This window comes from Lepidochelys kempii, chromosome 1 (assembly GCF_965140285.1).
Source record: "Lepidochelys kempii isolate rLepKem1 chromosome 1, rLepKem1.hap1, whole genome shotgun sequence".
In the NCBI taxonomy this organism is placed as follows: Eukaryota; Metazoa; Chordata; order Testudines; family Cheloniidae; genus Lepidochelys; species Lepidochelys kempii.
The window spans coordinates 140,661,691-140,674,290 of NC_136380.1; the positions used below are offsets into that span (position 1 = coordinate 140,661,691).

At 42.0% G+C, this 12,600-nt stretch overlaps 1 protein-coding gene across 7 annotated transcripts in view; it reads right to left on the reverse strand.

The window, feature by feature from the left end:
- MAP3K15 (mitogen-activated protein kinase kinase kinase 15) overlaps window positions 1-12,600 on the reverse strand; it is a 137,187-nt gene that overhangs the window by 67,864 nt on the left and 56,723 nt on the right. For all 7 annotated transcript variants that reach the window (XM_073356755.2, XM_073356736.2, XM_073356727.2 and 4 more), the window contains 2 exons: window positions 8,895-9,088; window positions 6,352-6,520 (listed from right to left, as the gene is read on the reverse strand). In XM_073356755.2, the coding sequence (XP_073212856.1) occupies window positions 6,352-6,520; window positions 8,895-9,088 (363 nt within the window). The remainder of the gene's footprint in view (window positions 1-6,351; window positions 6,521-8,894; window positions 9,089-12,600) is intronic.

The following is a 12,600-nucleotide window of genomic DNA, read 5'->3' on the forward strand; positions in this document are numbered from 1 at the left end:
GGCTTACCCTGATGGGCCAAGAGCCAAAGTTTTCCAACCCCTGATATATTTTAAAAGCTGGTGTCACAAGAAACACTCAAAAGTTTTGCTAGAATTATTTTAATGTAAGCTAACGAAAAACCTGTTGTTGTTATAATAACTGAACAAATATGTATTCACCTTCAAAATTACAGTCAATATTTAAGATCAGTAAATGGATATTTAAAACAAACAATATGAGACTTTAAAAAGCCTTAAAATCCTTCAAAGTCTGAATCAGTCTCTGATTCACCAAACAGTTCATTAAACTCGGCTTCAGTCACAGCTGCACCAGCATGGTCATCGTAGATGTCGGCAGTGTCGTCTTCAGACTCAGATTCCTTCTCATCATCAGCCTCTGTTCTGTCATCATCAAATATGGCATCAGCTTCTGACCTGTCGAGTGCATTGCTGATACAGCATTTCCTAAATGATTTTTCTATCATTTCCGAGGGATGGACACCCACGCATTCTTGATCCACTGGGAGACCAGATTGATTTCGGGCTTCATAAGATTCCTGCCTTTTGTCAACTTCGCCATGCCTGAGCACATCCATTCAGACCACATTTTGCATAGCCTGTCTTTAAAGGGTTTGTTCAGGCAGACATCAAGCGGTTGTAGAACTGAAGTTAAGCCTCCAGGTATTACAGCCAAAGTAGTTTTCATATTTTTGGCCACATTTTTCACCTCATCCGTCTTGTGTGCCCTGAACATGTCCCAAACGAGAATAGCAGGTTTCTTGAAAAGTGCTCCTGATCTCTTATTCCACACTTTTTCCAGCCAATCAGTAGTCCTACTTTCATCCATCCATCCCTTTTTGTGTGCATGTACGATGACACCAGCAGGAAATTTCATGTTTTTAGGCAAGGTCTATTAATAAATATTAGAGAAGCATTCAGATATTCTGGTGATGGCAGCCATGTGAACCACACAGAGACACAAGTAGGGGGGAGGGATAGCTCAGTGGTTTGAGCATTGGCCTGCTAAACCCAGGGTTCTGAGCTCAATCCTTGAGGGGGCCATTTAGGGATCTGGGGCAAAAATTGGGGATTGATCCTGCTTTGAGCAGGGGGTTGGACCAGATGACTTCCTAAGGTCCCTTCCAACCTTGATATTCTATGATTCTATGAAACGTCATGCAGATCTGCAGCACCGCTCTTTTAGTATTCCTTTCAAGCCAATCAAGTCCACTAAACAAAGCCTTTGCAACTTTAAAAGGCTGCAGAATTGACATCAATAAATGGGTCAGCAAACTTTGGCTCCCGGCCTGTCAGGGTAAGCCACTGGCAGGTCGGGACGTTTTGTTTACCTGGAGTGTCTGCAGGCATGGAGCCCCTCAGCTCCCTGTAGCTGCAGTTTGCTGTTCCCAGCCAATGAGAGTGGCAAACTGTGGCCACAAGGAGCTGAGGCGCTCCATGCCTGCAGACGCTCCAGGTAAACAAAACAACAATGTATTAGATATTCAATTCAATGATTCCATAGAGTTTAAAATCATCAAATTTTGGTGTAGACCCATTTATAAGCAGAATCCCACTCTTTGATGTGTCACTTTTTTACCAAAAATATTCGGCTTATGAATGAGTATATACGGTAACTTCTTCTTCAAGTAGTGTTCCTATGGGTGCTCCACTGTAGGTGATTCCAGAGCAGTATCCCCAGTGGAGGGCTGGGACTTCAGAGTCAGGTCAGTTACAGATGTCAGCACTGTGGAACCGAAGATGGCATGGGAGGCAGAGTCCCCAGTGATCGCATAATGTTGTGTGCAGGAGTGGATTGACACCCATGTCGCCACTCTGCAGATCTCTGAGACAAGCACATTCTTGAAGAAGGTGAGGGATGAGGAGATTGACCTTGTGGAGCGTGTACGAACAGTATCTAGAGGGGTCATATTGTGAACATGGTAACATTGTCTGATACAAATGAGACCATCTTGGAGAGTCTTCGGGCTGATATTGCTGAGCCCTTGGATCTTTCCGCAAGAGAGAGGAAAAGCCTGGGGGAGTCTCTGAAGGCCCTCATCCTGTCCAGAAAAGAGTAAATCATGACCCCTTGGGAGTGTAACTGGGCGGCCACCACTGAGAGAACCTTGGAAAATACTCTTGGGGCTGATGATAGCCTGAATGGGAGTACCATGTAGTGGTAGTGCTCTTGTCCCAGAATGACTCTCAGAAATCATCTGAGAGTCGGTAGGAGCGAGATATGAAAGTAGGTGTCCTGAAGGCCAAGGGCTGAAAAACAGTCTCCCTGTTCCAACACTGAAATTACAGGTGCTCAAGTGACCATCTTGAATTTTTGAGCCTTGACAAACTTGTTGAGAGCTCTGAGGTCTAGTATTGGTCTCCAACCTCCCTTCCACTTGGGTATTATGAAGTAAGAGTAGAACCCTTTGCCTCAAAGATGTTGAGGTACTGGTTCTATGGTTCCTAACTGGAGGAGATGATCTAACTCTTGTCGTAGCAAACGCTTGTGAGAAGCGTCCCTGAAGGAGTATGGGGAAGGGTATTGTGAAGGGGGCAGGAAAGCAAAATGGATAAAGTACCCATTAATCCAATATTATGCACTCCCAGGTGCCGCAGAACACTGCCAGTGGGTGGCCAATGGGTGGGTAGTGGTGGCCGGTTGTAGCAGTTGTGGGGAGTGGTCTAATGGCACCTTGTCCAACACCTCAAAATGGATGTTTGGATGTGGATGGCTGGGATAAGAAAGATTGTGGGTCAGATTGTTTATGTCTTGAAAATTTATTTTTTTTCTCTGGGTCTCATAGTAACTTTGAGCTGGGTATTGGAAAGTGCATGGCTTGTGATGGGCTGCAGACTAAATTTTCTTTTCTGTCCTGGTGTGTAGATGCTTAGCAAATGGAGAGTGGCCTGAGAATCCTTCAAGGTGTGAAGAGAGGCATCGGTCTTTTCCGCAAAGAGCTTAGCGCCCTCAAGGGGAAGAACTTCAACGGTTGACTGTACCTCCTTCAGGAAGCCCAACAGATGGAGCCAAGAGGTACACTGCATCACTACCACAATGAAGATGGAGCTGGCCACAGCGAGGGCAGATTGTAGCGTTGTCTTTGCTACTAGCAGACCCTCCTGAATTGTGGCCTTAAATTGGTCACGATGCAACATAGGCATCTGTTCAATAAAATCATTCAGTTCTGAATAGTTTACATAATCATATTTTGCCATGAGGGCTTGGTAATTGGCAATTCAAAACTGAAGCATAGGTGAGGAGTACACCTTCCTCCCAAAAAGGGCCAGTCCCTACCATAGGAAGTGGATCTCATCTGGTGTTAATGGCCATGAGAATTTAAAGCACCCACCACGATGGAGTTAGGTGAGAGAAGAGGAATTCTGTCACTGTTGCTGGGACATAATACTTTTTGTCTGCCAGCTTGCAGGTCAGTGCAACCGATGCTGGGGTCTGCCATACGGTTTTCACAGGGTCAAGGAGAGTCTCATTAATAGGGAGGGCAACTTTTGAGGAGGAAGATGAATGGAGGATGTCAAGAAGGTTGTGGTGTGTGTCCTTGACTTGTTCCAGCGGTATCTGGAGAGAATCTGGCACTCTTTTGTGAGATCCTGGAAGAGGCAAAAGTCATCTGCCAGGGACAGTGGGGGAGGCATGACAGCCTTATCTGAGGAGGAGGAGGATATGGCCTTTGAGGCCGCCTCTTCCTCGACATCACCCTCACACTCCTGTAGGTTTTCTCCTGGAGGTTCTGAAGCCCTGGATACCATGGCCGGGGGAGCACCTCTCCGAGGTTCTCAGGTGGGACTAGAAGCCTGAGAGGTATGGGGGCGGTATGCAGCCCAGAGGTCTCAGTGTCACCATTGGGGCAATGGTGGTATAGAGCCCAGTGGTGGTACCCAGGGATGCCCATACCAGGATGACGGAGGTGGGGTCATATGAGGATATGCCTGGGGGCACTGTTGGTATCAGGCACCCTAGGGAGCCTGGGAGGAGTACTGAGATACCCCCTCCTTTGGTTCTCTATCCAAGTCCTCACTAGAGAGCAGGGGAGCATGGCAGGGCACTGGGAAAGACTCCTGTGCCGGACAAAGACTCAGTGTGGAAGTCCTGGTACTGAGGAGAGGAGACTTCAACATATCCATATATGCTGGTCACTCGATGGGGACAACCAGCTCGGTGCCACTGACGGTGCCAGGAAGAATGAAATTCTTGCCCACACTGGATGTTCAGGTGCCGGATGGGGCATCGGTACCGATGAGGCATTGCGTACTGGTAGCACCTTCGAGTGCTTGCTCCTCCTTCTCCCTCAGTGCTGTTGACTCGGTGCCTGTGCCCACTGGGTCTATAGGCATGTCAACAGTACCTGCCGCTGTAGACTTTGTTGAGCCATGAGTACCAGGTTTGATCTACCTCGGTGCCAATGGTACCGAGGATACCAAACATGCCAGGGATCATTTAGGGCTAGCTCATGGCTCACTGCGGGGACTTCCTGCTCTCTTTTTTAATATATGAGAGGGATCAGCAGCTAATTTCTTCACCTCATAGCGCTTGGATGTTGAGGGCTGTGGGGAAGACTCATGTCTGCCTGGTGACTCTTGGCATGGGTCCAGAGAAGGTCTGAGGGCCTCCTCCATGAATATAATCTTCAGCCTCAGCTCTCTGTCCTTGCGGGACCAAGGTCTAAGCTGCTGGCAGAGAGCACACTTTTGAGGGATGTGTCCTTCCCCGAGGCAACAAACACACCGTGAGTACATGTTTGCGATGGGGATAGCCTCGTTGCATGAGAGGCGCTTCTTGAAGCCCAGGGAACTGGGCATACCCTGTTTGGGGGGGGAAGGGCCCCCCAATGAGAAAGGACAGGAAGAAAAAAAAACAAATAAAAATCTATCTATAGATCTATTTGGAGAAAATAAAAGACACTAGAATAACTACTACCAAAAACTAAGCTTTAGGCTACAAAGGTCGAAATAATAGTCATTAACAGACTGCTAATAGCTCCGTCTCTAGCCAGTGGTGGTTGAGAAGGAAGTGAGGGGGGTTAGCCCGTGCATGCTGACTAGCCTTGTGGCGCAGCACAAGGAGAGAACGCATATGCGGGCCCAACGGACATTTCCACCAAAGTTTTCCAGTCAGCAGTGTAGGGACGCATCTACAGTGGAGTACCCATAGGGACACTACTCAAAGAAGAAACCCTTGTCTCAGCAGGGCATAGCCTCATCTTGTTGACATGTACTGACCATGACATGTTCAGGTATATACTGACCAGCTCCCATGGGGTCATCATCCTCTTACCCAGCTTGACTTGTGTTTAAATATGATTATAAATATTAATAAATTGTGTTTAAATATGATTAAACTTCCTAATGAAGAGAGCCCTCAAAGGAATAAGAAGGAACATCAGAAGGTAACCAGCTAGTGGGAAGTTCATCACTGGCAATCAAACAGATAGATAAATTGGGGTGGGATGAAAGGGAACTTACAATGGAGAGCTGGATAAGACAAGACAATATGATGATCTCTCTCTTGACCTGCTAATGATTGACAAATACCCAGTTTAGGTACATCTACACTAAAAATGAAAGTGTTATTGCAGCGTGGGTAGGCCTAACTGTGCTAACTTTAATGTCGGTAGTGCGGGTAACAATCATGGGGTCACAGACCCTGACATGGGTCAGCAACCCAGCAGGCTTCTACTGGGGCACCAACGTCTGTGCCACCAGTTCCTCGCTACCACTGTACCCATGCCAGCTAGATTAAAGATAGAGTGGGTATGCCAATTCATACTGCAATCACATCTTCATTTGCCAAGTAGATGTACCCTGAGGGAGGAACACAAGAAACAAAAGTGCTAATTATCAGAAGAACAAATACTATATTTCGATAGGATTGGTGAAAATAAGTCATCAGAGGAATGTCACTCACAAAGATGGACAGTTCATAAGTATTATAAGTGAGGCCCTGTTCTACCAAAACCAGAGTTTTTTTAAAAATCCAAAAGGTTGTTTTTTCGGGGTGGAGGGAAGGTTTTTAAAACAAACACAACATTGCTTTTTATACCAATTCTGAAACATCGTAAACCTGGGCTCTTTTAACAAATGTTGAAATCACAACAAATTCTTTTTCTTAGTTTCTACAGGCTTAAAGGTTGGATTTAAAAATTAAAAAACAAATATACTTTTTTTCATAGATGAAAAAGAAAAAAATAATTTACTTTAAAACCACAATACAACCTGATTTAGCTTGAAACTAAAATAATACAGTGGTCCAAATTCAAGAAAATATCAAACAAACAGGCAATAAACAAGAACAATAAACAAGGGTAAAACCCACTTGAAAAGAGTATCTTCCTTACTTTCAAGTCAATAATATACCTGGATATCTCGATAAGAAAGAAGCAGGTTTATAACAATGTCAGAAGTCAGGACTTCGGTATTATCCAGACGGAGCTTAATCCTGGCCAGCTCCTTTGCTAGTTCATTTCCTTGATACTTGTCTCTAGCTTTTCTAATATCATTCAACAGCGTTTCCTTACAATGTGCGCTAAAGAAATAAAAATGGAGATAAAGTGTTAGAATTTTCTAAATGGAGGTTTGGTTATAACATTAAAACAGCACTAATATTTCTTTATCCAAATGAGGTTTAAGTTAACTATTCCTTTCAGTTTACACTTTTAAGAAATATTTTATATGAGCATTATTAAATTACAAGTTCTAATTTTTTTAAATTATTATTTAACAGGCCTAGTAAAGTAGAGGAACGGTGCCCAAAATAAACAAATTAATCTACACATTTATCCTGAAGAAAGCAGAAAGTGGCATGCTAAACAAAGAGACTACAGTAATTTAAAATAAAATCCCTCATCTTTATATCTAATGGAGACGAGCAGCTCTTATTAAATAAACCAACCAGAGCCATCCATTATCTGACTAGCTGTAGTTCACAAAACATAATACATACTATTACACAGGAGGCATGCAAAAGCCACAGTAACAACAGTCATGTATTTTTTCACTAAAAATCAGTTTATATTGCAGTGTAGGAATGTTAAAAAAAATAAATGCAGTCTATTTAAAACTTGTAGCGAGCAATTACTAAGCCCAGGGCTTATTAATTAATATCCAGATCCTGACAGGTACTGAGCACATATAACTGCTTTTCTTGTCCAAGAGGAGTTACAAGTGCTCAGATCCTAAATCCTAAATATAGAAGAGGAAATTCAGCTTTCTCTTAATATCCACTAATATGGTGATACTAATAGCCATAGAATACATCACTTGCAAGGTATTCTCATGAGATAATGCAGTGAGGGTCTGAAGAAATGGCCAATGGAAGGCTTTTTATTTTATTTATTTTACTGTCACTGCAAACTCATGTCTAATTTGTTGCACACTATCTCTCCTAGTTCTCATGCACTGTTTCCAGGTTTATGTTAATCAGTTCTTCTTGCATTAATAAGAGCGGACATAGGTGATTTAAAAATTGTACCCTAAGTCACCTAAGTGACTTAGAAGCCTGAGTCCCATTTTCAAAAGTGACTTAGGCACCTATGTATCTCATTAAAACTTATCTTTTGTCTCTTGTCTCTACTGTATATCTTCACATCTATCTACCACCACTCTTACTAACTCTACAACTGTACAATTAACTCTTTAAAGCTTTTTAGGAGAGAGGTTGTATAAAAGGCACCACATAAGCAAAAGCTTTATTGACTGCATCACATTACCCCTCATCTTTACCTTCCCTCTTCATATTAATATGCTTGTAAATGGCAGGGTCAGAAATAGAGGAGCAAAAGAATAATTTTACAATCAGTTACTTTAAAATTAATACAAAAATACATCACAAGTTCTAGGGCACTGTAGGAACTAAGTGTAGCAGCTGTCACAAACAAAAATGCACCAAGTTAAACCTGAGCTCCACTGATAACACTGAATGAAGGCAACTCTGTTCAACAGTATGGCTGAAGTTCAGCAACACTAAAATTGACTGCTGGGCAGAGACCATCTTTTTGTTCTGTTTGTTCCTTCACAGCCTTGCATAATGGGGTCCTGGACCATGATTACGGCTCCTAGCTGCTACAGTAATTCAAATAATAAATAACAATAGCAGCAGCATAGGATAGTTACTGATCATTGCACATTGCACAGTTTCAAATGATGCTGAGTTTGGATCCAAATTGAGTTTGCCTCTGACTGTGCTACGACCGGACAACAAGCACAGTTGAAAAGTGATAATGATCATGTAGTTTACCCAGCGCATGGAATCTATGCCATAAGCCGGGAGCTTTCTTGTCACTATAGCAACAGAAATTATACAACATTTTGACCGAGGAAGGGAATGTGAAAAGGGCAGAAGAGGTACAATGGGCAGTGCCTAGTAAACAAAGGGGTATCAAGATGGGTCTGTAAACAGGAGTCACCAAGGGACAGCTGAGGCCCAGAGCAACATTCTACAATTACTATGCAATTCAACTGTTAAAAAGGTTCCACTCAGACACTAGTCTGTGTGACCACAGTTAATACCATATTGTATGCACACACTTAGTTGGTGCTAAGAAAAGATGGTCTTTGGCTTCAAGACTTACAAAGAAGCTGAGGTATGTCTCTCTCATTACACCACTATGCACTATATTTTATGTTTTCTTCTCTATACCCTCTCTTTTCCAGGGGCTGTGTCCGCAGTTCTGATTCTGCTGACTGGTATTTTGGATAGTAAATGCAATCCGCTGCTGTCATAAGATGGTTAGTTTACTACAACAGCTGCATGACAGCAATATAGTTTAGATTACATTAAGGTATTTCTTTTAACACAGGGTTAAACATGTTGAACACTGAACCTTGGTGGGGATTCTGAAACCCCTTGCAGCATAGGAAAAAATATCCATGGGCAGGAAGTGTAAACGTGGCAAGATTACCATGACGTAATGTGAATGTCCTTCAGAAGACAGATAAACCTGTCCATCAGTGGAACACAGAGAGGACCCAGGATGTTGTCCCAGTTAGGCTGCATGTACTCAGAGGCTCTCCGCAGGGCATCACTTTCACAGCAAAAATAATCAGCACCAGGTGTTACAATGTATGGAATAAAATAGTAATTCCCACTGGAAGCCTAGAAGGAAAAGCAAACACATTCAGATAGCAAATAGAAGCACTGCACAGTCAAACTGGATGGAGTGATCTCATTCTGAATCTTTTGATTAATTCCTTAAGAGCAAATAATGGGCAGCTAAGTTTGCACAAGTGTTCACTAAATTTGCATGCCTCCACTTTTTGGATGCTCAGCTTGAGACACTTTGGGCCTGACTTTCAGACATGCCAAGGACCACAGCTCTTATTGACTTCAGTAGGAGTTGCTTTCTTGAGGGAAGACTTAAGTCTTTATGTAAATATATGCTTAATTGGAAATCCAGGTTTTTTTTAAAACACCCAAGTTTACTGTACACTATACATTTTTGTTTAAAAAGAAGCAACCCTCAGGATGTCATGGTGGTGTCACCAGAGCTTTAGAATTTAAATAACAAAACACATTTTTTAAATTACCTTATTTTTATTTAACTGAAATTTTTAATTAAATATTCTGAATATGGGTAAGACAAATTGTATAGCGTGACAGCTGTCACAATATTGTCACTGTTATTCAGTAGATCAGTCCAATGACAACATAATAAGAGGGGACTGGCAGTAGCATCCTTATAACTGAAAAGACACTTCATATATATATATAATGTTAATATAAATATATATATACATTTATATATATGTAACACTTCAGCAGATTTTTGATCTGACCCATACTGAGAATGAACTACAGAAGGTAGCAGTTGCTGGGAAGCAGTCCCTGTAGTCAAAGAAGGATAAAGGATTAGCTCCTGTTGGAGGAAGCAGGTAGAAGGCTCTCTGTAGAGGAGGGGAGGGGAGAGGAGAGGAGAGGAGAGAGATGGAAGTAACAACGACAAGAGGGTCATACTTAATATTTTAAGATCCAGACACCTTACTGCATTCCAGAACAAGAGGCCCAGCTCAGTATCGCCAACCCCAAGCATTCAAAAATTATGACTCAGGCTCCCCAAAATCAGGAGGTTTTAAATAATAATCAAACATTCTGTTTGCTTTCTGGTTTTTGAGACTTCAGGGTTCCTATTTGCAACCTATTTATCCCCTAAAACCATGAGAGCTGAAAAAACTTACTTTAAAAAAAAAAGGGGGCAGGGGAGCTGAGATTCATGACTCCAGGAGCTGTGGCTTTAAAAACCCGATCAAATATTGTGAGACTTGCAGAAAACAACAAGTGTTGGCAAAATGAACTTCAGTGAGACTCCTCACGTATGGGAGGAATATACACATTACTAAGGGTGAAGGAATCAGGCACTAGACCTGAAGAGAAACAAATTAGGAAAACTGTTGTCCTTTGTGACCAGGTGCGCAGATCTCATCCCCCAGTCCAGCAAGGAATAGGGTTAACCCTTATGCTGCCTTCCCAGCCCACCCCACGGAAGGGCCTTAGCTGTTTGCAATCAGTGCAGATGCACTTAGAAAGAGGCATGTGGCTGCCAGGCAGGGCTATATAAAGCAGTGCTCTCAGCTGAGTCTGAGAGGTGCCATAGACTGGGAAAGACTTTGTGTGGACTGCTCCACGGACTTGCAGAAAGACAGCCGCCTGCAGTAGACTGGCATCTTCTGTGAAAGAGGGGAGACTAGCACAGGCCTGGAAAGGAAAGACTAAGAAGCCCTGATACAAGAGTGGAGAGCTGAACATATTTTGTTGTATACCAATAAACCAGTCACTAGAAGGGGAGATTTTTCATTTGGAACCCTAATTTCAGGCATGTGGTTACCCCAAAGGCAGAGAAAGAGGAAGTAACTGAGGCACAGTGACCTGTTTGCCCCTCTATTTGAGTTCATTATGATTCAGAACTATAAAAGATCCATCATTTCTCATAAAAACAATACCACATTCCTATTGACTGTACTTGAACTAAATGTCATCACACAATACAGTATTCACATTTCTAACACTGTGATCATCGGTCGCACTGCTGTCTTTATTTTCTACCACCTGCCTCCCCAAAACTAGCTAAATAAATCAAGCTCAACTCATGCACGCAGCATGTCAAGTTGCTCAGTGCACATTTTGCAAAAAATTAGTTTTGTTTTTTTTCTATTATTTTTAAGGTAGTCTTTGGCCTGGAACACTGTGACCTTGTGAGAAAGCAAGTCTGCTCCCACCCCTCAAACCTATAAAGACAAACACTGTAGGTCAATAATACTCCTTGTGTATGAATGTTTGAAATTTAAAACTAACAATCCATGAGCTGTTAGTTCTGGGGGAGAAGATTAAGATCAGCTTTGATAGTTCATATAATTTTCTTATGACTACAATTTGTAATAGTAATGAAAACTGTAGTTATTTGCTGGGAGAAGGAAAACTTTAAATTTCACAACTAACCTTCAGAGATGTTTCTCAAAAAGTTACCTATGTGGAATAGTGCAACACACCTGTTTGGACAACATTTAACCATTTTATTCACATTCCCTGCCTCCTCTTGGATGTTTGTACCCCACATAAGTTTCCACAAATTTTCATCCACAATGCAGAAGCACATATTTTTATGCGGAAATTAAGGCCTATCTGTATTTAAACACATTACCTTATGTGAAGAGTTCTAGAGGTACAAGCAGTGGGACTTGAGCTGAAAATTTAGCCCCATAAGTTTGTGATACACAGCCACATTATCAGTTCATTCAGCTGCCAGCGTAAGCCATCAGTGTTATAAAAAAACAGGCAGGCTACCTCCTGGCAGAAGTAACCTTGAATATTTAAGGGATGCCCATCAAAGCCTAGTATTTCTGTGCTATCTCATGACTAATGATCAACAGTTTCCCGACTCTTCTCTTTCCTGTTTAACATATGCACGCAATAAATAAAATCCAAACACCCCACACAGTACAATATGTGGACTGAAATATCTAAAAGATTCCATCGAATCTTCACTACTTAGGAACAATTCTGTTTATCTACTTCCTTTTTATTGTTTTCATTATGACCCACAGGCGTCTGAAAATAACATCTTTATTCTTTAGGAAGTCTCTGCTCTAGTTGCCTATTCCTCACCTAAAGAAAACTCTCTGACTTATCAAAATTAGCCACTGTGGAAAATTATTGTAATGTCACAAAGAAATTACTGATATTCTAGGTGAGAAATAAGCAGCGGATGACCTCTTAAGCAACTTATGTACTATTGCCAACCCCAAGTGTTAATAAATTGTCAGCCAGGCTCCCCAAAATTTTGTGATTGGCTTAGATTATGATGACAGAATTGGAGCTGCTCTCTAATAATTTAGGAATAATATATGTTGATCTGGTTATCACAATGTTTACTATATGAATATACTGGTTTAGTTTAACAGGAGGCTGTAAGAAAAAAAGCAGAATGTGAAAAGAATGGCTGAAGATAAGCCATTCCTCAGCAAACTCTTGAGGGTTGTTAAGTGACAATGTCCAAACTTTTAGCCTTGAAGAGTTTACCTCTTGCCCAGCTAGCCTGCAAAAGTAGTTTTGACCAGAAGGGCCAAACCTCAAGAATACAGAAGAACAAAGGAGTATAGCAGGGTTTTAAAGGT